This window comes from Saimiri boliviensis, chromosome 3, assembly GCF_048565385.1.
Source record: "Saimiri boliviensis isolate mSaiBol1 chromosome 3, mSaiBol1.pri, whole genome shotgun sequence".
In the NCBI taxonomy this organism is placed as follows: Eukaryota; Metazoa; Chordata; class Mammalia; order Primates; family Cebidae; genus Saimiri; species Saimiri boliviensis.
In genome coordinates this window covers 62615720-62643585 of record NC_133451.1, presented here as the reverse complement: position 1 = coordinate 62643585, position 27866 = coordinate 62615720, and the positions used below count along the sequence as shown (strand labels likewise).

The window sequence follows — 27866 nt, the reverse complement described above, 5'->3', positions numbered from 1 at the left end:
GCAGTCTTAAAGGTATGTTTTTCATAAGTAGAGAAGTAGAGGGTGGCAATTTTAGATGGGCCTCAAAGTTATGCTTTCCATTTACTGAAGACTCTGACACTTGCTTCTCTATTTCCTTTTTTACTCCAAGTCCTATACTTACCTTAGTGTAGGTTATCAGACTAACAACGCAGGGGCCCATCTTCATTAATGTAACAGGCATTTTGTTTATTTTGTTCTGTACCAGGTTGGCATCCTCAAGAAAAAATGCAAATTATAAAGTTTTCATCTTAAAACAAATACTCATTTTAGAAATTTGTTATAGAAAATACATATATATATATATGTATATCTCTCTATATAGATAGATGTTTCAGCAGGCATAAAAATATAGCACAGAAAAATTCTGTGAATGACTCGATTTTTAAGTCTTGTTGTTTTTATAATTATTAAAATTAAATATTACTTTGAGAGTAGCTGCCTGATTCGTTAATCCACTACAATTCTTGTAATTCAGGTTCGCTATTTGATGATAAACTAATAAATTACAATCGTGATTACTGAAATGCTCCCATTAGGAAATAAACAGCAGTTTTGAGCAGATAACATGGAAGAATACACTGGGTGTGGGGTCAGAACACCTAATTTTTAATCAAGACTTCTCTGGTTGATAGCTATGTGTCATTAGAACAGACCCAAGACTTCTCCGAACCTGTTTCTATCTCTGAATTAGGACTCAGGATAAATACCATGAGAACTATAACACAATAAAAGGTTTTCCATTGCTAATGGACCCAGTGGAGGCACCATTGAAAAGAGAGTTTAGTATATTAATGTAGGATTTGATCATAACCCTTGTGCCACAGGCACCTATGGAACAAATGGCCCACTTACTTTTTAGGGGTTTATTGTCCTTTTTTTCCCTTGAATTCCTATTCAGGTACCTGAGAACAGATCTAATAGAATAATTTATTGTGTCCTATTTGTAACCAAATGATTCTTTTCACCAAAGAGTTTTAGGTCTCTCCAAGAATAATAATTATTTCCTGGTCTCTGCTCTATTGGGTCACAGCCCAGATACTTGGTGGCCTCACTATCTTGAGACATATATCATGTAACTCAGGCATGTCTCTCCCTCAGGGTCTGCTGCGTGCCTCCACTACAGGGGGAATTTTTCCATGGCTATTCCCCACAGTACTAGACATTCCTAATTGCACTTCTACACACTACTTTTATGGGTTTGGGGCTCTTTCAGATTCCTGGATCTTGGACTAAAATAATAAAATTATTTCTTAGTATTTTCTGCTCAGAAAAATTTACTCTCTGTTTTCAAGCTTCTATTTTTCTCACGTGCCACATCTGTGTTAGAATCTATAATGACTGTACAGAGGAAAATGTTAATTAATGGAAGACAGGAAATTTAGGTGGGCAAAACTAATTACTACTTTTATGTTTGGGAACAAATCTTTTTAGCTCCAGTTGCCTCAATTGAAAAATGGGCATAATTATATTTACCATATAAACTTTATATAGATGTTGGGTGGATGAAGTGTTATAGGATATGTTAAAGACCTCTATAACTGTAAAGTGATGTACAAAAGTTATTAATTATCATCATTATAATTAGAGTGACATATACTCCATCCTTATACCTCACCCTTTGTTCTCCCAAACTTGTTTGGAATAAGGTAGGGCAACCGTAAGTAAAGAACTGCACCCTACCTTCTCAGGGTCCCTACATCTTTCTGACACCACCTGCATAAGACTGCTTACGCTGTGCAAATGTATCGGACACAGCCAGAAAGAACACCAACAATTAAGATGGCTTATCAGACATATGCAAATTCATATATATATATTTAGCTGAAGCCACCCTGTGGCAGGTATTTTTGTGAGGATGAGTAAAAGAAAAGTAGAGACGAGAACTATCTGGATAGAAATTCCTTCTACAGTGTTGATCGGAACCTCCACAATAAACATGACTTCTATGTGGTGGCTCATCTGCTTTGGTCAGAGCAGCCATCAACTGCTTATACTTTCCAAACCATCCAGTTTTGTTCAGCTGGGTCAGTCAGTCACAGCCACTCTAATCAAGTTTGATAAAAGCTAACATTGAATGAGTACTTCCAATCTTTTCTTTCTCATAGTACCACTGTAGATATCATCTTTATTTTACAGATTAATAAACTCAGGCTCCAGTAAGTGATGCCAGGCCATATAATTTGTGAGTGTCAAACAAGGAATTCTGTCTGAAACAATCCAGGCTTTTTCTACCACACATGCAACCTGTATTCAGAGAGCTGGTGAGGCTACTATGACCAAACTCTTAAGAGTTTGGTAAATGTGAGAGAAATATTGCTTATTTTCTGTTCAACAATGTGAGATACACAGGATTGGCTGAAAGAGATGCAATATCATGTAAAAAATGCACTCCTTTTCCCCAAATCCTATTGATGCATATAATAATATATCACTGCACTGTCTTCAAACATCTTTCTTATATGTCTGACTCATGATAGCATTCAATGTACATATGAAGATGCAACCCAGTAATTATATTTTATTTATTTATTTTTTTTGAGATGGACTTTTACTCTTGTCGCCCAGGCTGGAGTGCAGTGGTGTGATCTCAGCTCACTGCAACCTCCACCTCCTGAGTTCAAGTGATTCTCCCTCCCCAGCCTCCTCAGTAGCTGGGATTACAGGCATGCACAAGCACGCCCTGCTAATTTTTGTATTTTTAGTAGAGACAGGGTTTCTCCATGTTGGCCAGGCTGGCCTTGAGCTCCCGACCTTAGGTGATCCACCACCTCAGCCTCCCAAAGTGCTGGGATTACAGGCCTGAGCCACCACACTTGACTCTCAACCCAGTAAATCTAATATGCAGCATGTTAACTATAGTTAGTGATACTTTATTGCATATCTGAAATTTGCTAAGAATGTAGATATTAAATATTCTTACCATACACACACAAAAATGGTAAATATATGAAGTGATAGAAATGTTAGTCTGGTTGTAGTAGTAGTTTCACAATGTATACATCTATCAATTATCCTGTTAAACACCTTAAATATGTACATTTTTTTATGACTCAGTGCTTGTTCTGCCACCTAGGCTGGAGTGCAATGAGGTAATCATAGCCCACTGCAGCCTCAAACTCCCAGGATCAAGGGACCCATCTCAGCCTCCCAAGTAGCTAGAACCACAGGCACACACCCCTATGCCTGTAGAGTGGGTTTTTGTTTTGTTTTGTTTTGTTCTGTTTTTGTAGAGACATGGTCTCATTGTGTTGCCCAGCTGGTCTCAAACCCCTGGACTCGGGAGATCCTCCTACCTTGGTCTCCTGAAGTGTTGGGATTACAGGCATGAACCACCACTCTTAGCCTACATTTTTTATTTGTCAATTATACTTTAATATAACTCAGGGGGGAAAAAGACACAGACTAGTAAATAGACAGCTCTCAGCCTCATTCTTGCTTGCTAGATGACAGTAATCTAGAGATGTGATAAGTTACGAACAGACAAGATTGCACGAATCAGTGGAATATTAAGAAAACCATCTTGGATATTAAGAGAACATGAGAATTTTTCCTACTAATTATCTGGATAACTGTCTTAATTCTTGTTTTCCCTATTCAAAGTGATTCTGACCAATGGTAGGAGGAGAAGACTGGAGCCCAGTCTTTTCACTCCCTATCTCATATCCCCTTCACTGACATTGCATATTCTCTGCAGAAAACAGAATGTATTGCCCAATTTGAGACAAACACTGTGCTAAACATTAATGCAGTGAGAAGAGGAAAAGGAGAGAACACTGGCCCAGAAATGAGACATAAGAACAGCACAACACAGCACAGCAGATGTTAGTGAGAGCTTGTGTGTGTTCTGTTCTGGCTGCTTCTATTTTCTCTATGCAATGAAATCAATGTCATCAGTCGAGTATGATGATTACAGAAAAGGTATTGCAGCTTAGAGAAGAGAAGATATAAAATAATTGACTATTTCTCACATTAGGAGAAAGAAAGTAACTAAATGGTATGATGGTCAGGAATCACTGAGGGCAAACTTCGGGATAGTGGTCCTGAATTTAAAATGATTTTATTTTTTCCCTAGTCGCATTTGTGTAACACAAAATAGGCAGAAAGTTGTATTTAATCAGGGACTGGGTTTTCCTAGATGATTAGGATGAAGTGAGGTAGAGTTACAGGTCTGAGGGAGTATACCATGGAATGAATATAATGAGGGATCATAGGCTAAGTAAGGAGAGCAATCCAAGCTGAGGGTGATGGTAGACAGTGAACAAGTGGGAGTATCAGCAGATTATAGGTCGCAGTGGGACTGGAGTCAGGAAACCAAGAAAGTGAGCTGGGAAAATGGGTGGTAGTAAACAGTTGGGACATCAAAATTTAGATTATTAAGAAATTGCAGCTGTTGGTAATGACAAGACATAGAGCATGACTATGGGATTGGGCAGCAAAAAGTAGGGAGAAGGGCAAGGTTATTGGTACAAAGAACTAGAACAGAAGATAGAGAATGGCTGGTTAAATAAAATAGATAGAAAAAAAAAACTGGATAGGAAATTTCAAGATAGTTGCTAACTGGCTGGGGGTAACTGTGAAAGAAACTGTAGAGGGAAAAGGTTTAGAGCAGCACATTTAAAGATTTCCAAAAATGGAAACGCTAGCAGCTGGGAAAAGGAATATAGAGATGACGTTTTAGGTAAAGGAAGTGTTATGAGCAAAACTCAGGGGTGGGTGAATGTAAGGAACAGAATAGCACGTACAAAGAGAAGTGCTATACCTTCAGAATACAAAAGTTTGATTCGGTATATGGAATGCCTTTCTTTTTAAAATGTGAATCATATCAGCCAAGTGCAGTGGCTCTTGCCTGTAATCCCAGCATTTTGGGAGGCTGAGGCTGGTGAATCACTTGAGCTCACGAGTTCTAGACCAGCATGGGAAACATGGCAAAACTCCTTTTCTACAAAAACTACAAAAATTAGCCAGGCATGGTAGTGCAGGCTGGTGGTCCCAGCTACTGGAGATGCTGAGGTGGGAGGATGGCTTGGGCGTGAGAGGTTGAGGCTGCAGTGAGCTGAGATTACAACACTGCGCTCCAGCCTGGGTGACAGAGCGAGACACTGTCTCAATTTTAAAGAAAGTAAATTATATCATGTTTTTCACACATTTAAAATTGTCCAATGAATTCCTATAACCCTTAGATTTAATGACACCTCACCATGGCCTCCAGAGGCCCCGTGATGTAATCCTTGTCTGTCTCTCTGGCTCATCTTCTTCACCCTTCCTGGTACTCACCACAATCCAACCACACTGACCTCAGTTCCTCCAGGGACTCAACAAGTTCACTCTTGTTCCAATTCTTAGAACTTGCTGCCACCTAATTGCTCTTTCCCCAGGTCTTGAAGTTGTTTCCTTGTGATTCACCTCTCAGCCCAAATAGCTTTTCTTCAGTGGTAAATCCCTGCTGCTTAATTAAGTAACCATCACCACTGTCCCTCAACCTCCAATCACTCTTTACGGTGTTTTACTTTAACAGTCAAAATGAATGACAGAATGTTAGAAAATAAGATGACTGCACAAATTTATGAATATACTGAAAAGCATTGAATTGCACACTTTAAATCAGTGACCCGTATGATATGTGAATTATATCTCCAAAAAGCTGTTAGAGAAAAAAGGAATAAAATGGAGGAAAGGAAAGAAAAGCAAAGAGAGGGAAGAAGAAATCAAAAGGCTCTGGAAACTCAAAAGTTTGTCTCCATTCAATATAAAAGCTCCCACAGTTATTATTCACTGAAGTTTCAAAGTCATACTCTATTATTATCCCTCCTCTTTAGCACTTAACGTGACTTCAGCAGTGACTTACATGACTTCTTAAATAGTTCCTTAAATAGTTCTTTCTGACTCAAGGAAGACCTTAGTTGATTTCCTTTTCAAACTTCACCTTTTATTTTCTTTCTTTTTTTGAGATGGAGTCTCACTATATCGCCCAGGCTGGAGTGCAATGGCATGATCTTGGCTCACTGCAACCTCTGCCTCCCAGGTTCAGGCAATTCTCCTGACTCAGCCTCCTGGGTAGCTGGGACTACAGGCATGTACCACCATGTCCAGCTAATTTTTATATTTTTAGTAGAGACAGGGTTTCACCATGTTGAACAGGCTGGTTTCAAACTCCTGACCTCAGGTTTAGGAGGCTCAGGTGATCTGCCCACCTCAGCCTCCCAAACTGCTGGGATTACAGGCATGAGCCACTGCGCCCAGCCTCATCTTTTATTTTTTAAAGAAAAACTATTTCTGAATAGTCAGATACAGTGACAGTAAGACTTGTTCATTAGAAAAGATTTGTAAATAATGCCTTTGTGCATTTTACAACTTTCAAAACAAGATCTGCTTTCTTGTGGAGGTCAAAATTTGTTGTAAAGTAACAGTAGGAAGAGAGATGACTAAGAAAGAATGATGCTTAAATGAAGACATTAGTAAGAAAGCAGAAAAATGTACCCCGTCCAAATCTGAATCAACATTGGCAAAAGTGGTTGGAAAGTACTGCTCTGGCTAGTCAAATTGTTTTCAATAGCACAGGTCAATGACCTATGCATTCTTTTGATTCTTGTGAGGTTTTGTCTCAATTCCTTCAAGAAATAGTTTCTCATGGAACGTCACCATGTAAATTTGCGTTTCTGAACAGAAGAACTTTGAAGGGTACCATTCTTGATATGGAACTCTTAGCTACTAAAACATCAGTTATTTTAATTATGATATCAATTAACTTTCCAGTTATAAAACATTATGTCTTTCTTACTTGTGTAATGTGGGATTATGGAAACAAGGCACACAGCTTGTCAGAACATGAAATGTAAAAGAAGGCACAAACCTCATATAATCTTTCTTACACAACGTTCAGTATTTCTGTCCACATTACCCATTTTATGATAGTCTCATTGTATCTGGTGAGACAATTAAAATGATCATCATCATGATTACTAAACCACTGTGATTATGAATAATAATATCACTACTTCCTGGTTTTGCATGACAAAAAATTTATTCCAGAATTATTGTGTTTTACCTAGGAAATGAAGTAAAATTCTAATTGATAACTCACCCACCTTGTTCTAAAATTTCCCATATTTATTACCTTTGTCCAGTAATTCTTCCCTGTGCACACTTCAAAATGTGCTCACCATAATGTGCCTCCTTTTGAAACTGTGGTTTCTCCGGCAGGCTTCCCACTCCCACAAGCTTAGAATCTCTTCCCTGTTGGAACACTCTTGGGATAAGACAGGATTTGTTAGGCTACTCAGCTGCTCCCCTGTCAGTAAGTTGTGTCCAGTGTTGTCACTCAGATTCTGAAGTCTTGGGCACCACGTCTGTTTCTTTCATGAGGAATGAATTTACCATCTACTAGCTCACTCCACTCCATCTATTCACAGACTCCTCAGTATCCTTTTCTAGCTGCTTTTGGAAAACTAGATGTTATTTTTAGTATGGCCTGGATAATAATAGTAATAAAATAACTAAAACTCCTAAGTCCTTACTATGTTTTAACTACTGTTTGAAGTGCTCTTATATATATATTAACTCAGTCATTGCAATGATCCCACATAATATGGGTGCTAGGGTTTGGATATTTGACCCTCCAAACCTCATCCTGAAATTTGACACCAGTGTTGGAGGTGGGGCCTCATGGGAGGTGTTTGGGTCATCAGGGCAGATCCCTCAAGAATAGATTAATGCCCTTCTTTTCTTTCTTTCTTTTTTTTTTTTTTTTTTTTTTTTTTTTGAAACACAGTCTTGCTCTGTTGCCCAGGCAGGAGTGCAGTGGTGTGAGCTCAGATCACTGAAACCTCTGCCTCCCGGGTTCAAGTGATTCTCCTGCCTCAGCCTCCTGAGTAGCTGGGATTACAGGTGTCTGCTATCATGCCCAGCTAGTTTTTGAGTTTTTAGTAGAGACAGGTTTTCACCATATTTGGTCAGGCTAATCTCAAACTCCTGACCTCATGATTCGCCTGCCTCAGGCTCCCAAAGTGCTGGGATTACAGATGTGAGCCACCACACCTGGCCATGCCCTTCTTAAGATGAGTGAGTTTTCACTTTATTAGTTCCCACAAGAGCTAATTTTTTTTTTTTTTTTAAATCCCTGGCACCCCGTCTTCCTCCTCTCTGGCTGTGTGCTGTGTGAACACTCTGGCCCAGTTTGCCTTCTTTCCCGAGTGGAAGCAGCCTTTAGCCCTCATCAGAAGCTCTGCCAATTCCAGCACCATGTCTCTTGTATAGCTTGCAGAACCGTGAGCCAAATAAACGTTTTTTTCTGTAAAAATAACCCTGCCTCAGGTATTCCTCAAGGGTGAAGTCACTTATGTTTTTATTTGGATTGCGTGTCAGAGGTTTCTCCAAAGCTGGATTTTCCTGCTCCATAGTGAACCTGTTTGGTCGTCTCTCTGGGATAGTCTTACTAAAGCTAAATTCTTAGATTGGAAGGATTAGGGATAGGGAGAAACCAAGAAAGAAAGAAGAAGAGAGTATTATCCTTTAGTGATTATTAAGTACAAACTTTGTACAAAATTTTTAATTGCACCTTGATTCCAGGTAAATGCTTAATCTCATTTCCATTCTTGCCATGGAAAAAAAACCAATGCATGTATAGTAATATCTTTACTAAAAATAGTTGTTTGCTTTGCAGATGGTTTAAGCTGTCTACTACTTTATGATACATTCTTCCATTTAGTAGACAAATGTTTACCAAGTACTTGTATGAAGCAAGCTCCCCACCAGTCTAGAATAGCCATGGAAATTCTTCAATGTTTAAGCTAAAATTAGATTAGTACTAAAAGAAATAAAGGGAAAATTAAAAAAAAAACGTTGAGGAATACATATTTCAGGGAATGTCTGGAAGGAAATAAACTGAAACAACTTCTCACTTTGACATATGAGACTTTATTTCAGTCACAATAATGTTCTGGTGTAAGAGGCAGAATAATTCAACAGGTAACCACATATTTTTAAAGATGAGAATTCTGTTGCAAAAGAAACTCCCTTTTATTAATTGCTTTCTGTACCTGGCTCAGAGAGGAAAATAGTGAGAAGATGTGTTCCCCCTTTTTAAGCTTAAAAAAAATTCTTATTTTCAGCCGTTATTTCCTCCAAAGAGGAATCATTAGTCCTTCTTTGAAATTCTCTTTTGAATTTTCTGCAACTGATTGCAATTTATGTACACTGTGTTCCTCCTTTATCAGACTATAAGTTCCTGAAAAGAAAGATCTGTTGAAAAGTCTTTACATTCCCCTGTTTTGTATATAGTACTCCTAAAGAAAATACCTGCTGAGTTAACTAATGCATGAATGCATTAATTAGGTTTACCTCTACTCTGTTAATATACTGTTGTCTTAAGTACGTCCTTAGGTCTCACATTTTCTTGTCTTTGCTTACGGTGTTCTCTGCCTGATGCACACATAACCCTTGCCAATTCCTTCTCAGCCTTTAGGACATAGTTCTAAGAACAGCTTCTCTGAGGCGAAACCATTAGTATTCACTCATCTCTAATAGCATTTTGAGACTGGCATCATAGTAGTTACTTTATGTGTCTCTAGATTACACATCTTTTAAGAGAGGAGACTATGGCTTAATCATTTTGAATCTCTAGAAGTGTTTCATTGGCACACAGAAGAAACTCGGTGAATGTTTACAATGAATTCATGATTCTCTATGGTTTTCTATTAGTAAAGGTGATGGATATGTTCATCAGCTCTTGCCTGTGCTCCAGCTCCAACTCAGTGATTCTAGAGACACTTCAGATATTTCCAGATTGCAATGCTTTTCTTTTACTACCCACCAAAGGAGTAACAGGACAGAGTAATGTTAGATCCTTCTAGAATCCCAGCTGAGCTCAGAATTAGGCTTGAATACTTAACAGAGCTCAGACTGATGATTCTAGGATGGAGAAATTGCCTCTACATATTCCTTTGCCCAGACCCAAGAATATAAGGGGAAACCTAAGTCCTTTTAGTTCAGTGATTCCCAAAGAGAAGACTCAACTGTTGTCTTCAGTTATAACCTGAGGCCTACTATCCACTTTACTGCTATCAGGTACCAATCTCAGGAAAGGTAATTTCCTCCTTTTCCTTTCCATGTGTAATTTTAACAGACAGGACAAGAACTGGTACCTTTAATTCTCAGAACCATATTTTTTTCCAGTTTCCTTATGGATTAAATCTCTTTGAACAACTCATGTTGGTGTTATCTTAGCCTGCCTCAACTCTGTAACTGTTCAGATTTTTTTTATTGCATTTTAGGTTTTGGGGTACATGTGATGAACATGCAAGATTGTTGCATAGGTGCACACATAGCAGTGTGGTTTGCTGCCTTCCGTCCCCTCACCTGTATCTGTCATCTGTTCAGATTTTGTCTTTTGACTGTGGCCTCCGGCACTAGGATGAGGAGAGAGATTTGTCATGCATTCCTGGTTGCACGAGGGTTTCCCAAATGTTATTCATTTGCATACCACTTTTATGCTTTTGCCATATTTGCATACTGGCACTATTATTGCCTTGATATTTTCTTAAAATTACTTTTTAATTTATTCAAATAAATTTGGCCTTACCATAAACAATATCATCTATAAAAATCACAGGTAATCTTATAACCCTATGAAATATTTATCACACCACGGAGTTCCTGGGTCTAAAGTCCTGAGCTACCACTACTGATTTGTTTGTTCATCATATTAATGATCTCTTCTTGTTTGGCTAATTATTTTTTTCCTTACAGTTTTCTTCTATTTTATTTTTTTTCAGTCAACCTTTTTATAGATGTTCTTCATATGCACTATGAGTTGCATAAACTATAAATGGTGTAGGAGGTTTAAGTACAGAGGTATAAAAGGAACCCCAACAACCCAAGTCCTATTTCTGGCACCCCTACTAACCAACTTTGAGGTTTTGGTAATCTCTGAACCTCTGTCTCTTCATGTTAGAATGAGAAGAGTTACACAGATACTCTTGTTCTCTTAGGTTCATTGCGATTTGAAACACATGAATCAAATGTACGTTATTAGTTCCTTTACAAAGAAAAACAATTAGAACAGATAGTGGACTAGGAATTATATGAAAAGATAGTGAATGGTAAAATACTACTGACTTTTAAAAAAGAAAATATAATGTTAAATGTCAATCATATTCTTTTTTTTTTTTTTTTTTTTTTTTTTTTTTTGAGACGGAGTTTCGCTCTTGTTACCCAGGCTGGAGTGCAATGGCGCGATCTCGGCTCACCGCAACCTCCGCCTCCTGGGCTCAGGCAATTCTCCTGCCTCAGCCTCCTAAGTAGCTGGGATTACAGGCACGCACCACCATGCCCAGCTAACTTTTTGTATTTTTTTTTTTAGTAGAGACGGGGTTTCACCTTGTTGACCAAGATGGTCTCGATCTCTCGACCTCGTGATCCACCCGCCTCGGCCTCCCAAAGTGCTGGGATTACAGGCTTGAGCCACCGCGCCCGGCCTTGTCAATCATATTCTTATAGCATTTTTAAAAATTTCATGGAAAATTTATTTAAGTGTTACCAAATGCAATATGAGCTAAATATGAATTCCAGAAAAATATTCTACAGAAAGCAGAATATTTAGTCTTAAAATCCTATTCATTTTTAACATATAATTCTTTTTCAAAAGGTCATTGACACTGGGTAGAAGAGTGAGTTCACTGAAACCATGGATGGTTGCCCTTATTGTCATAGCTGTTGTGTTGATTCTGGCGATAATGATTGGTCTCCTTGTTTATTTTTTGGCATATGGTAAGTATCCATTCATTGTTTTATTTTGAATATTTGAAGACCCACTTATTTTAAAACTGTAAAATTTTTTAATATTTTAGAATGCAATTTCCATTTGAATAAATTTATATATGGTTGGGAAAAGTAATTGTATAAAAATTATGTCTAGACTTTAAATTTTGATGTGGTTTGTATAACATCATTTCTTGAACAGTACAATAAATATATCCTATGTAATTTTGTGATATAGTTAATATGCTGAGAGTAAAAAATATTTTAGTAGAAATTCTAAATTTGAGGTCAACTTATGGGAATATGCTACATTATACCCTCACTTAATTTACAGCTTAAGTTTATGAATTATCACAAACAGATAATAATTGTGTTACAACATAGCTGACAACCAAGGTGACTATGAAAATGTGTGATCCTAAAAAAGAGTTAGAGGGAAGTATTGACTACAGCTATAGAATTTTTGACTCTCAGGAGTTCACCAATTGTATCATTTTTTGTTTTCAACCCCTCTACTTCTCATAATTATAAAACTCAAATTTACAAATCAGAAATGAGAAGTCTGTTTTCCCTTCCAGACCAGAAGTTTTACTATTACCAGGCCTCCTTCCAGATCCCCAGTGTTGAATATAATCCTGATTTTTCAGCAGAACACTCAAAACTTAGGACTGACCTGAAACAAAAAGTCAGTAACGAGGTAAGCTAAAGCTTTGCTGGCATCATTTCTATCCTGACAATACTATTGTGAACATTAAAGTAAATGGTGAGTTGAGAGCATTCCTTTTTGCATCTACATTAGAATTTCCAGAAAAAAAACAGAATGCCCAGTTAAATTTTAGTTTCAGATTTTCCTGAAAAATCTTAATGCAGTATTTGAAACATGCTTATACTAAAACATTCATTGTCTATCTGAAGTTCAAGTTTAACTGTGTTTTTATTTGCTAATTATGGAAACTGTAACCAATTATATTAGTATGTTCTTATGTTGCTAATAAAAACATAACTGAGACTGGGCAATTTATAAAGGAAAGATTATTAAGGATTATTAAAAATTATAAAGGAGGCCGGGCGTGGTGGCTCAAGCCTGTAATCCCAGCACTTTGGGAGGCAGAGGTGGGCGGATCACAAGGTCAAGAGATCGAGTCTATCCTGGCCAATATGGTGAAACCCCGTCTCTACTAAAAATACAAAAATTAGCTGGGCATGGTAGCGCGTGCCTGTAATCCCAGCTACTCGGGAGGCTGAGGCAGGAGAATTGCTTGAAACCAGGAGTCGGAGGTTGCAGTGAGCTGAGATTGTGCCACTGCACTCCAGCCTAGCGCCTGGTGACAGAGTGAGACTCTGTCTCAAAAAAAAAAAAAAGAAAAAAGAAAAATTATAAAGGAAAGGTAATTGACTCACAGTTTGAGATGGCTAGGGAGGCCTCACAATCATGGTGGAAGATCAAGGGATGTCTTAAACTGATTCTTTGGAGAGTATCTCAGAACTCATTATACTTGACAATTTACAGGCTAAAACCTTTGAAGAGGAATTTATCATAGCCTACCTTGCCCAGGCTGGAGTACAGTGGTGGTTGGCTCACTGCAACCTCCACCTCCGAGGGTCAACTGAATCTCCTTCCTCAGTCTCCCAAGTATTTGGGATTACAGGCATCTGCCACCACAGGTGTATTTTTAGTAGAGAAAGAGTTTTACCATGTTGGCCAGGCTGGTCTCAAACTCCTGACCTCAGATGATCTGCCTGCTTCAGCCTCCCAACATACTGGGATAACAGGCATGAGCCACTGCGCTGGCCCCAACAGAAAAATTAAAAGGCGAATACAAAATGAATTATAAGTTATCTAAAAACATAATCATTCAGACACAAATAACATTACCACATATCATTTATTAAGTACCTACTTTATGGATGACCCTGATGTATGTCCCATTAGGCTGCTCTTGAAAATATACCACAGAAACACACGGACTAACTTAACTCTTCCTCTGAAGACTTCAGTGGTATTCACAGACATTACTGAGCCCAGCATTCACTACTTAATCAAAGATGCCAGATCACTCTTACCATGTTCAGACATACTTCTTTAGCCGTTTCACAACCCAAACCAGAAGCTGATGAAATGAGTTGAAAAATGCTACTGAGTGGAGTGGGTATGCCTTTTCAAAAATACATCTTAAGGAAATTCTCTTTGAAGGAGAAAAAAAACAGGCCAACAATGAATATGTTAGTTTTGTCATATAAATGTGCATGTGTACATAAAAATATATTCTTCAAAAACAAATTTCCCTTCATAGTTAGTTAGAAGAAAAAGCCATATAGTCATTTGTTTTGAGTAACTGTTGATTTATTAATTAACTTGTGCTCACCAGTCTATTCAAAATGATATTACATGGCATTTCACCAAAGAAAATTTCATAAATCAAGTCAGATGAGTGAAAAGCACTTCTTTGATACACCCAGTTTCACAACTTAGCAGCTCTTCTCTTCCGGTTTGTGGAACTCTCTATGCAGACTCAGGGTTTACTTAAGGTTCAGTATGTAGTCAGTCTTTTCCCTGACAAGCCAGCTTCATGAGTCTATAAACAGGCTTGTAAGACCACATATTTTGTAACAAGCTGTGATTTTATTAAGAAATAATTTGACCTAGGTATTTATACCACAGATAAATTATCCCATGTAGGAAGTCTAAAATGACACACAGTGGCATTTACAGTCTTATCTTATTCTAAGTAATTCTTTCCTGCATTTTTCTTGGTAAGTATGATGATTCTAGAGAGGTGTTCAATAATATATATTTTCCTCCTTTCTCCCATTTGCCACAGCATTCAAAACCTGGCCAAAAAGTTTCCTTAGAGTCTAAAAAACTAATCTTTGAATCACCTCCATGAGGATGATAACTGAACTGGAATGATATTGAGTGATGAATGAGTGATGAGTCCTTATATATCAAACTTTCAAACCTCTGTGCCTCCCATTCCATGTATATTTTATATTAGAGATGGAAATGCTTCATTAAGTGAACCCTTTAGATCAGTCTTCTCTGACCATGGGACAAGTTGTTCAAGTATCATCATCCAATTATAGAGATGATATTCATGACGGTGGGATTATGCCCAAATGAGGTTTGGGGGGAATAACTGTAAATAAACATTGAAGTAAATGTTACTTGCATCACAGCAAGCTTTATGCAAGCATTTTTGTGATATATTGACGTGTGAAATTCATGTTTAACAAAGCTCTATTTTGTTGTATTTTTTTCTTTTCTCAGATAGATAAGATATTTCAAAGATCCAATTTAAACAATCATTACATCAAGTGTCACGTTATCAACTTTAGGTAATCACTGTTAATTAATTTGTATGATTGTAAAAGGCAACTTTGTATTATTTAGTCATTCTTCAATTATTTGCTTTGTAGACAGTTCTAAAGATCTTAGATATGTCAAGAGCAAAAATAGTTTAATATTATTACATTTGTTTTTCCTCCTGTATAGAGTTTCTGTAGTGAGAGAGTTTCTTGAGTAGTGATTAAGTATATTCTACTCGTTGTCCTTTTGAAGTCTTTTGCATTTCATATGGAAGAATCTTACAATTATTAACTACTGCTCTCAATTTTACTGACTTTAAAAAACAATAAACAGCTATTATGAATTCTTGAATCATATTCACATATATAGTATATTATATATACATATACATATACATATACATATACATATATATATATATATATATATATATATATATATATATATATATATACAAAGTTTGTGGACATAACAAGTGCTTTTGACTTCTTTTTTCAGAAAAAAAATCTAGAACTGTCAAATGCTCTCCCCTCCCTAAATATGATCAAGTTTTACAAATGGGGAATAATTTAAGTATTAATACCTGTGTGACACAAGGGGAAAAATCTTTGACAATAAAACGTACAAAATATTTATGTTGTATTTTCTTGAAGATGTAACTAATACCTAAATAATAAAGTATGACATAATAATTACTGAGGCTATGGCCTCATTCATTCTGGTGATTTTGTCTTTCAGGCCAAGTAATGACAAGTTGAAAGCAGATGTATTGCTTAAGTTTCAGTTTATTCTTAACAATGAGAACACAATAAAAACACAAGCTGATAACATTTTGCATCAGAAGTTGAAATCAAATGAAAGCTTCTTGAAGATAGACACTTCATTACCTTATCTTAGAGGCAAGAAATACTATTTTTCTTTGCTATTATAGTTACTCATTTTAATAACTTTGTCATCTACAAAGATCGCTTATTTATTTTAACATAAAGAAAACTATTTTCCATTTTAAGATATTTAAGATATTTCAGAGATCCAACTTTAGGGTAACTTTACTTCTGTACTTGATAACAAGCAAATCATGCAATCCTTTGATTGTGATAAGGAAGATTATCTTCTTTTGTCTAGTATGGAAATAATTATAAAATAAGAATTGTATGATAACCCAAATAAGATAGCATTTCTTCCTTTGAAAAAAAGATCTCAGCGGAATTGTTTATATTAATTAAACATACATATGATAAAAACCAACATTCTGCTATTGACATATAGTAGTAATCTATAGTGTCTGACTCTCTGGAAATACTCTTTCCAATCTGAATCCAGAATGTGGAAGTGGTATGGACACATGAACCACAATATGTAGGGCACAAACAAAATATGGGGGGAAGGAGGAAAGAAGCCTGGCACTGTAGGATACACTCTCATACCCTCTCTGCAACTCATAGGATAGGATTGGCCCAGGACATGCAGTGAGACAAGGACAAGAAAGACATCAGACTCTGATAGTATCTATCTTGAGCATAAAGACACCATCTTATATGCAACACAGACACAAAGAACTCATTGATAAATGTTCAGGATATGAAATCAAATAAAGTTCATTATAATTCTAAAACTATTTGCTGCCTCTCAGGAATTAGCTTTGAAGTTGTCATGTTTTACCAGAACTCGTTGAACTTTTGGAATGAGAGCATAAGGCTGATCAAAAATTACAAATTATCAATTAATCTTCACTCAGTATCTTTTCCCAGAACTATTCCAGGAGGCTAGAATGCATATGTTATGGTATGTTAACAGAAGAGAAAATTATATTATAGATTTGACCAAAGTCAGAAAGAAGAAAAGATAGCTCAAAGAGAAGAATGAGTAGTCTCTGGGAGTAATACCCAATACTCAATTCTATTAGTTATGTAGTCAGGAAAGAACAGACCCTGAATCCAAAGCACTGGACTATAGATAGCAGAGACAAGACTTCCTGAAGGAAATGTTTTGTTGAGGAGATGTAGGTATCATTTCTGGATCTATCCCTCACTCCAACCCAACATCTGCTTTATGGTGCTAGATGGACTTAAATCCTTTCAGTGTTGCTGTGTGAGTGGGAGTATTTACCTCTCATTATTGGTTCATATAGGCATCTGCTGATGATGCATCACCCATCACCAGATACTCAGTTGCTTGTCTAAGCAAGTTATTGTTGAGATGAGCCTCATTCCCATCCAAAGACTTCCTTACAGTGGTAATTCCTTATACTTTTGTACTTCACACGGGTGCATGGGAGTTGCTTTGATTTGTATATTTTTTATTTCATGTATCTCTCAAAGAAGATATGACTTTTTGAACTGGAAATATGTCTACTGTAGTCACAAGCACTTCCCCAACGTTAGCACAGTGCTCAACACAGGATAGGAACATGGTATTTGTGAAATATTTATCTTTAACTCTATAAAACAACTCAATCTCTTTAAAGTGAGCAGGAAAAAAGAGGGAACTTTTAAAAGTAATAATATAACAAAAAACAGAAGAACTTGAAATCATTTATCTTTCCACATAGAGTTTCAGAACTGTAGGGGGGAAAAAAGTGAGAGGTTGCATATTTCAAAACTTTGAAAACAAGAGTTGAATTTTATAGGATAAGAAACATCATTTAAATATAAATAATAGAAAGAAAAAAATTCACGGAGAGACACTGCAGATGAAGGTAGCCAGAACACTACACTAGGACTCAGACAACCTGTATTCTAGCAATAATGACAGTAGTCTAGCCTTGCAAAAGTTGCTGAAACTTTGTGTATCAGTTCCTGTTTTGCAAAATGAAGATAATAAATGTAGAACTTATTCTTAAGAACGTGTAAAAATGCTTTCAAAATTACTTAGAAAAAATAAATTTAATGTATTATTTTATGGACTTTCTCAGGTATCTAGACTTTTTTCTGTAAGTTTGATAGTTTTGTATTTTAAACTTATACTTTTTCTACATCTTACCTATTTTATGGAAATTTCATTGTGGCATTATACACAGCAAAATATATAGTATTAAATATTGCTAAGGCATTTACACAAATAAATACTTTTGATTGCATAAAACCTATACAAAGAGCAGTTGGAGAGCAGACTGCCTCACTGGGAACATTTCAAGCAGAATCAGAGACAGAAGATAAAATGATCATACAATGACCCTTTTAAAGATAGGACTGAGGTGGAGAAATTCACAAGGCCCTAGAAAATCTTTAATGACTGTAGAGAATCTGGACTTATTTTTTCTGTCTATTTATATGCTGTTTTTAGACTGAGTAAATTCTATTGACTTATATTCAAGTTTACTAATTTCATTCTCCATCTTTTTTACACCACTATTAGCACCATCCATCAGATTGATTCATTATTATTATTATTTTGCTTATTGTATTATTTAGTCCTATAATCTTTCATTTGGTCCCTTTTTTATAATTTCTATTTCTTTGTTGAGATTTTGTCATTTTTTTACTTGTTTCAAGATAATTATACTTTATTTCTAAATTTCTTTTATGGCAGGTCTCTAAAATACACATCTGACATTTCAGGATTGGCATTGGTTGACTGTCTTTTCTCATTCAGATTATAGTTTTCCTGTTTTGGGGTATGGTGGACAATTTTTGTTTGTATTCTGAATATTTTAGTTATGTTAGGAGGCTTTTGATTTGATTTAATTATTCTACTTTATCTGTTAGGTTTAGAGTACAGATTCTCACTTAACTTTTGTTGTTTCAATGACAATTTAGTTTTTGATATCCTTTCCATACTATTCTGCACTTCCTCTTAATTACTGTTTCCAGCGCATTTTATGGGAGTAGAACATGCTTCTCTGGGCTGCCTTGAATTAGTGGGCCACTCTTTGTGTAGGGGTGCTCTGGATCTGGTTCTCCTTATGTCTCTGAGTAGATGCAGGTCTCTGCTGCCACTGTCTTTGTGGGTGTATTAGTCTGCCAGGTAGTTTCCTGGTTTTGAAGTGGGGGTGGGGATGGTTAAGGGCGTTCTGTTGTCACTGCTGCTGGTAGAATGGACTGCCGGGCCTTGGCTGTGAAGCAGAGGGTTTGAATTTCCCATTACCTGTCTGTTGTGTTTTCCCTTTCCCGGTGCTTTGGGTAGAAAGAACAGATTTGTATTGTGATCGTTTTGTCTATTCCTGTTGACAATTGCAGGTCTTTCTGGTCACCAGTTGGGTGTATATGTGAGATAAAAAGAAAATCCAGGAAAATGCACCACTTGCTCTTCCTCAGATTCTGAAGTCTCAAGCCATTCTGTCTTCTTTCTTCCAGCTTTCAAAGTTCTGTTATTGTTATCTGGTGAATAATACTTAGATTCGTTAGTTGTATTTACAGGAGAAAAGCAGGAAAAAGTCATTCTACACACTCTTGTTCTAGAACTGAAGATATTCAACCTTTTGTACTGCAGGTGGAACACATATATAACATAATGCTCACATATGATATATAGCACCATCATGGGAGTTCATCAGTAATTTCTATATAGACTGAGATGAGTTTAGAATTAAGCTAAACTTAGCTGTGAACTAACTATAACTCTACCCCTCTCCCTCTGTTCCATAACCCACAGATAATCGCACTAAAGTATAATTGATGTTACAGTTAAATGTATGCAGGACAAGCTTTTGTCTCAAGCATTATTAAGTCATGTCCTGGCTGGGCATGGCAGCTTACTCCTATAATCCCAGAACTTCATCAGACCAAGGTGGGAGAATTGCTTGAGGCCAAAAGTTTGAGGCTGAAGTGAGCTATGGTTGTACCACTGCACTCCACCCTGGGCAAGAAAGGGAGAATAGTTTAGTATAGTTTCCTGCAAATGAACTCAATGTACTTCTTTAGAGTCTGACCTAAATTAAAGGCTTATCAATTTTCAGGCTCATCAAAACTCCACATTGGCTTTCATCTTAACAAAATGTGGGTCTAGATCGCTCATTATACTAACTAGGATACAGAACAATTCAAATATTTGGGAGCATAGTCACTGATTATGGTTTTCTTTATTTCACATTTTGAAAAAAGTGACTAACAAGATAGTGTATTTTGAGGTTTTGTTCGCATACTGGTGAATTTTGATTCCACAGGGAGCATCCATGGACCAAGCACCGATTGCCAGGCTTCTAAGATGCATTAATCAGGACAGAGGGAAATGCTTTCCTAACATATAGTAGTGCACATGAAAGACTAGTCCTGGACTCCTCTGTTTTAAAAAATTGGTGTGGCATTGATTAACTAGAAGACTGCTTCTTTTATAGCAACTGTATCCTTCTCTATGCCAATGATCTTGTAACCATAAACCAGGATTTTTCTGGAGTCCACATACAGTCAGTAGAGGTCAGTTTACATCTAGGCTTATCCTTTATGTAGGATTTTATTCTATTGCCTTTGAATTAAAAATTTCCTGACCAATGCAGTTCCTCTCAACCAGAAAAAGTTATATCATATAGGCATAGTATTTTAAATTACAATAATTTCATCACTGAGCATCTCTTGGGTTTTTTTCAGATATGAATGCAGCACAAGCAGAACACATTCTGAACAGCTGTAAGTTCAAGAATATCACTGAGATGTTTATAAATCAAAGAACAAAACTTAACACATTTAGCATTTCTCTTTTCCCATGTTTGCTCTTTCTCAAAAGTATATAGTATCTCTAGATGGATATGTGATCTGACTCTCCTTAAAGGAAAAATTACCAATCATAATTGAGAATGTCTATATGTACTCCTTGAAAATGTTTACTCTTCCTCACAGAAAGTTTCATTAATGTTTTCTTTAACAATTGTCTTTTATTTCATTGTATTTACTTTATTTGGCCTTTTTGTTAAACTAATAAGTTTTGCTTAGGGTTAAATGACACCCCAAAACTTTTTTATACAAGCTTTGACATTTATGCTATAGTAGCATTTTGATTGTAATATTAGACATGTATTTTAAAAGACTACAAATGTTATTTTCTGAAATAAATAGTGTACAGTTAGTACTCACAAAATATTATTAGGGTAAATGCTGCACATAAGAACATGACCCAGAAAAATGTGAAAAGCCAAATTTTAAAATAATGTTGTTTTAAATTCACCATAGAGAGTGTTAAATAATTTTTTAAAAGTTAATACTTATTTAAAATGTGAATAATCACATTTTATCAATGTGAATTACCATTACTTTATTTAATATTAATTTCAATGAATTTTCTTAAGGTAAGACACCTCTGTGGATATTTCTGTCCTTAACTATATGCCAAACATACCTACAGATGTTTATAACTCTGGAATTAGCCATCTTATTTCCTTCTCATAGGTTGTGGTTTAGGGAAGGAGTTCGCATCCGTGGAAAGAATTACTGATGGCCAGATTGCAGGAAAAGGTGATTGGCCCTGGCAAGCTAGCCTGCAGGTGGAAGGCATCCATTTGTGTGGAGCATCTTTGATCAGTGAAGAGTGGCTCCTGACTGCAGCTCACTGTTTTGACTTGTGCGTTCTCAGTCTATACCCATAGAATCACTAACTTCTCCTCTTTTTCTCCTCTTCACATCCTATAGTTCTCTCTTTGACATTTCCTTTATAAACGTCTTAGACTTCAGCCTGGCCAACATAGTGACACCCATCTCTATTAAAAATACAAAAATTAGCCGGACGTGGTGGCATGTGCCTGTAGTCCCAGCTATTCGTGAGGCTGAGGCAGGAGAATCGCTTGAACCTGGGAGGCAGAGGTTGCAGTGAGCCGAGATCACACCATTGCACATCAGCCTGGGTGACAGAATGAGACTCCATCTCAAAAAACAAACAAACAAACAAATGCCCCCCCCCAAAAAAAATCTTAGACCTCCCAGTGTCACTCATGATTGTCCAGCAGGCTTAGGAATAAATGACAATTAACTGAAGAATGGCAGAAAAATTTAGAGAGAATATCTTCAGTTCCAGCTGAGAATATACTCTCCAACAATCTCAGTTTTAACTAGGAACAAGCCATCACCGTCAAAAATTAAACACGCTCACTGGTTCTCCTGAGATATATTTTCTATTTTTTTAAGCTATTAATAGTGTCTCAAACTACAGCTTATATCCGATGATCCCACGTGACTATCTTTGGTGCTGTGCTTTTATTCTTTGCATTGTTTTGACAATTTACATATAGAACACTTGGAAATAACAAAGAGATACAGTAACCCTAGTAAAATTTACATAAAATGGGAGAATATTCTGGATAAAATGCTAAATAAAGAAAAAGCATGAGAAAATTTTACCTCTCTCTCTTCCTCTTTATAACTATACAGAAATTTATATGATCATGCATTGATATGAGTGTTTACATGAATCTATGTGTATATATTTGGATATATACATCTACTTTATAATTACTTGTATTTTCTTAAATTAATGTGTATTATTCTTATAATCAAAAATGGCAATAATATAGAAAAATTAGAATAATATAGAATAATAGAAAAATACAAGATTCCCTCAAGGAGAGAAATTTAAGCTATGTTGGATTAAGAGTTTGTTACCAACTAGATGAAAGCAAAGCAGTCTTAGGAGAGAAGCCTCACATAGGAAGGTCCCAATCAATTACTACCTTAAACAATATTGCCCTTATCCCACACTTATGCCCCTTGCCCATCCAGGGTCCTGGGAAAATTTAAATAAGAAATGAACCAACTGTACTTCTTTTACTCTGTGATCAGTGAGAAAAATCCCAAACTGTGGACGGCTAGTTTTGGAATAACCCTCAGTTCCTCACTAATGAGAAGAAAGGTGGAGTCAATTATTATTCATGAGAACTATGCTGCCCATAAACACAGGGATGATATTGCTGCAGTGAAACTCTCCATCCCCATTGTATTTTCCAATGAGGTGCACAGAGTCTGTCTTCCAGAAGCTACTTTTGAAGCCTTGCCTGAGAGTAAAGTGTTTGTCACTGGATGGGGAGCACTTAAATTACACGGTGAGTATCTCAGTAAAACAACAAAGCAAAAAGTATAAACCTCTCCTTCATTTGAACAGAGATATGAAATAAAACACAAAATCAAAATAAATAAGAGATGAAATCAGGTGTCCCATGATAAATATGGCAAAAACAAATAAAAACCAGATGTGAATTTCAAAAACTTTAGCAGCATTACTATTACACAGTACGTATGTTTATTGTCTTTTCACAGACTATTTTGGAAACTGGTTTGCGATTTTTTTTTCTAAATTTATTAAAGCATATTTTTACATCATTTTTTTCTCCTTCAAATGCTGTCTTTTATATGTGTAGATTCTGCTATGGCTCCTTGGTTCATAAAGTATATAATTTGCAAGCACTGGTAATGATAGGTTTTTGCAGTGTATCATGCAACTAAACAGAAACAGCCTTAAGTGAACAAACTGAATGACTATTCTTTACCTGGCCCTAAATATTAAATGGGGTCCCTCTAATCTGTGTATCTATTGAGCTGTTCCTGAACCTGAAACTTTAGAAATTTGATAATAAACTACAAACAGAGATGTTTAGATCCTGATATGACTTTCCCACTTTTATGTCTCTTGGTTGACTTTTCACATATGAAAGTTTAATCTGTCCTCAAATTTCTAATTTTCATTTCAGGCTCTTATTATGAAGTCATGTCAGTCTAATCAGTTAATTTTTTTAGAAGCACTCTGCTTCCCTTCAATATACGCTCTAAAATTCTGATCTTGAGTATAGGCTGATACACTATCATTATAATCTCAGATTATATAATCTAATTTTCCTCATCTCTGAGGGATCTGCATTGTTCTCTAGGAAATGGTGCTGAGTTTGAGGAGGAATTAAATCCTTTAATGTGTAAAGCCACTTCCTGATCAAAGTAGAAAAGAAAAAGATCTACTACTTGAGTAACACCATTATGCTTCCTTCTATAATCTAACTAAAAACCTCCTATTCGCAGAGTTTGGGAGTGATTTGGTACTTCATCATGAATCATTCAAAGCCCAATAGTGTGCAGATTACTGCACAATGAGCTATCCACTCTCATAAGTTGAATACATTTCACAATAACATTACAGATTTGTAAGACATCACACTAAATTAATAGGTATTTGATTGTTTGTTTGTTTTTCCTACACTTTGAAATGGAGACAAGGACTACTCAGGTTTTCTTCTTCTACCTCCCAGGATTTAGCCAATCATATGTAATTAGAAATCTTGTTAAGCACAGAATAACAGTAATTCATTGCTCAAATCAATAACACTTTTCTCCCTCATCCTCTCAATTGTCTTTGATCCTGTTGTAAACAAAACATCCATCTTTAAAGATTAGTACAGTCTTTAAAATAGAAGTTGCTTTTATTTTAAAGAAATGAGAAAAATATAATAGTTAAAACAGTATTACAAGCAATCAATAAGTGTGTGGTTAATTACTAACACATAAGCAATTTTTTATCTTGGTATGTGTTACTTATTCTGGTATTTGTTTTGTATAGCAAGTTAAGTTACTATCAGAGTAAATATGGTCTTTCCTATGAAGCAATAGCATTCCATCAGTATTAACGTTACATCTAGTAATATAGCAGTGTTCTATGCTGCTTTTCCTCGAGGATTCACAGTTCTCCAAATAGCTGTATCCTTTGTAAAATAATGAAGGAGATTTTCGAGTAAGGTTAAGGTAAGCTGTAACATAGTCTCCCAGGTGGTGAAAAATACTCTAGTTTTAAAAATATCACATCAAGTTAAAAAGCTTCTCACATTATTCTTTAACTGTGTGATCATGACAAGACTCCTAACCAGGTAAGCTTTGGTTTCCTCAACTGAAAGAGAATATTTATGTCTTTCCTTGATGGCTGTTGCAAGGATTAAATAAGGTAGCAGGAGTTAACAAGTCAAACATGGTACCTAGCACATAGAAGCCACCCAATAAATGTAACTTTATTCTGAGCACTGTCATTCAGTCCAGAATCTTACAACTTCAAGTCTTAGGTTTTATCACTGGTCCATTCCTTGTAAGAAACAGTTAACTATCATGGCAGCAATGTAGAAGTTCTTCATCTATTTATTTTTTCTGTTTTTAGGTGCCTCTCCCAATACGCTGCGAGAGGTTGAAGTAGAGATCATAAGTAATGAAATATGTAATCAAGTTCATGTATATGGTGGTGCTGTATCATCAGGAATGATATGTGCTGGATTCCTGACAGGGAAACAAGATGCCTGTAAGGTAAGAATAGATTCAAATCCACAAAAATGACGGTTTAGTGGGAATGGCCTTACTGACCATAGAACAATATCATTTCACGTGACTGCATGAAATTAACCTGTGGAGGACAGTGTAAAATGAGGGAGTGGAAGAATCATAAGATGTAATCCTCATTTAACACCCTATTGAGGAGAACTATCCCTAAAACATGGTCATCAGCTGAAAATTAGGACTCTCATTAGAGAAGCGCACTGGAAGCTGATAGGAGAAATTAAGCCAGGAAGCCATACAATCATTGCTCCAAGTCACAATCATAACCAACTGTTAGGTATCTAATCCCTACTAATTGCAAGGCACTGTGAGATGGACCTGCAGCTACATGTACGGCCAGTAAAGCAGCATCCCACAGGTGCATAAACCATTGACTTTAAACAACATACTTCCAGGCATAATTCTGCTATTAGAAACAAAACAAAAAAGTACATATTTATCTACATTTGTTCATAGTGAAGTGTTACCTCGCGATTACATTTGGAAACTAATTAAATAAATAGGATAAGCATTAAACAATTTAGGAGACTATCAGTTTTAAATTCTGGCTATGTAGATGACTAAAAAATAAGTAAATAAAATAATAAACGTTTTAACTTCTAGCATTTGAAACTGGGTTGAACAGTTTAGCAATTCTTTGAAGAATTAAGAATGGCTTTGAGAATTTGAGAGAGATATATATACGTATACATATATATGTATATATATATATATATATATATATCTGTCTGTCATGTGGTGGTAATAAATATATTCACTTATTCATATTCCACTTTTTGTCAACTGCAAGATACTGCAGCAGTTACTGAAGGAAACATAAGCATTTGTTAAAATCACAATGAATCCACAATGAATTTACAGTCTAATAATATAGCACACAAATAATTAAACAAATGAAAGACAAGGGTTTTGCTACAAATTCTAGAATACGGGGTCTCCTTCCACTCAGTTTCCTTCATGAGGAGAAGGAGAAGCAATGAGGTTGGTCTGAGATAAAACTAGATCACCTGGCTTAAAAGAGAAACACAAATAAATCTGTGTAAAAGCAGATCTCTCTTTCCACTGATCCATATACTCTTACTTCCTTTCGCTGCTAGCATAGTAAAATACCAAGGTCCTAAATTAGCATGTGGAGCCTCCTAAGGAGGAGTCCTTTGGTAGACCAAGGTTTTCACACTCTGTTCACTGACACGAAGGAGATCAACAAGCATGGGAAGAAAATGGAAGGGAAAGGAGCTAAACACGCAAGACTCTAGAAGCCCACGTCTGCTTCAAACAGGATTTTTTCTCATGTTCAAAAGCTTTATAATGGGCTTCCACGTAGTGCTTCTTTTGAATAAATAGGTACATTGTTAAAAGATAAATTTAAAATCATTCGTCTAAACCAAGGATTAAAGTTAAGAGGGAAGTCCTCATGATTCACATGCTGTAGACCAGTCCATTAGGGCTAGGAATTCTACCTTAGTTTAGGAGCAAAATCCTTTCAGCAATAAATAGTGCACATTTGCACAGAGTGCCCTTTGTATACACTGCTCCTCTCAAACCTACTGCGGCATAGTGATACCATTTTGAGGATACCTTCCTGTCAATTAATGTGAGTGGAGCAAGATGAGATTCACATTCACAGCCAGAGATTCCTTCTAACTAACAGAAACAGTGATGGAAGACACAGTGGGCACGAAACTAGGAAAGGCTTAGGGAGGATGTGACTTGTTTGTTGAGTCTTGAGGTTATCATTTATGTAAGACATAAAACATCGTCCTGTGTCTTAGTTAAGCCTCTCCTAGTTTCATAGGATTTAGTTTTGCTCTGTCTGAAGTAAAACTAAAAATTTAGACAGCAAAACTAAAAATTTTACAAGGATAAAACCTTAGCTTTATTCACATTACCTTCTACCTGAAGGCATTAACATGGAGTAACAGGCTCAATTATCATATTAATACTAATGGCAAGTAAAATAGAATATTTTACATATTTCAATCCAAAGTGTTAGTTTATTAGACATTCAGATGCCAATTAACCCATTTCTGATACCTCTTTATTTATCACATTGACCATATTATTTTCTTCCTTTCCAGGGTGATTCTGGAGGTCCTCTCGTTATTGCACGTGATAGGAACACCTGGTACCTTGTTGGAATCGTAAGCTGGGGAATAGACTGTGGAAAAGAAAACAAGCCGGGAATTTATACCAAAGTGACTCATTATCGGGACTGGATTAAATCTAAAACTAACATCTAATGCAACAATCGTCTCAAATCCAAACTATAACTGTCATGAGTGGTCTCTAGAAAATTGTGTTTAGTGTGTGTTGCTATGTGTGTTATCATCAAGTTCAAAATGCAAATAAGTGTGATCTAATGACTTTCCCCTTACACATGAGAAAGGTAGGCTTTCTTTTACTTCGTCTGAAGTGTTTTGGTATATGAGCACAGAAGATATTTTAACTACACAAAGATCTACCACTGCTGCTAAGTGTCTCTGATTTGTTCATTTTTCTCTTCCTAAGACATATAGTATTCCTTTCAGAGTGATCCAGCAGTTTAATCAGATCAGTACCAA

The 27866-nt window shown here is 36.2% G+C and overlaps 1 protein-coding gene across 1 annotated transcript in view; it reads left to right on the top strand.

The window, feature by feature from the left end:
- Positions 1 to 27545, top strand: part of LOC101043451 (transmembrane protease serine 11G-like) — a 34144-nt gene extending 6599 nt beyond the window's left edge. The window contains exons 3-11 of the mRNA XM_074395659.1: positions 11663 to 11784; positions 12354 to 12472; positions 15044 to 15111; positions 15821 to 15981; positions 20608 to 20646; positions 21403 to 21574; positions 22786 to 23045; positions 25133 to 25275; positions 27384 to 27545. Of these exons, the coding sequence (XP_074251760.1) occupies positions 11663 to 11784; positions 12354 to 12472; positions 15044 to 15111; positions 15821 to 15981; positions 20608 to 20646; positions 21403 to 21574; positions 22786 to 23045; positions 25133 to 25275; positions 27384 to 27545 (1246 nt within the window). The remainder of the gene's footprint in view (positions 1 to 11662; positions 11785 to 12353; positions 12473 to 15043; positions 15112 to 15820; positions 15982 to 20607; positions 20647 to 21402; positions 21575 to 22785; positions 23046 to 25132; positions 25276 to 27383) is intronic.
- The last annotated feature ends 321 nt before the right edge of the window (positions 27546 to 27866 follow it).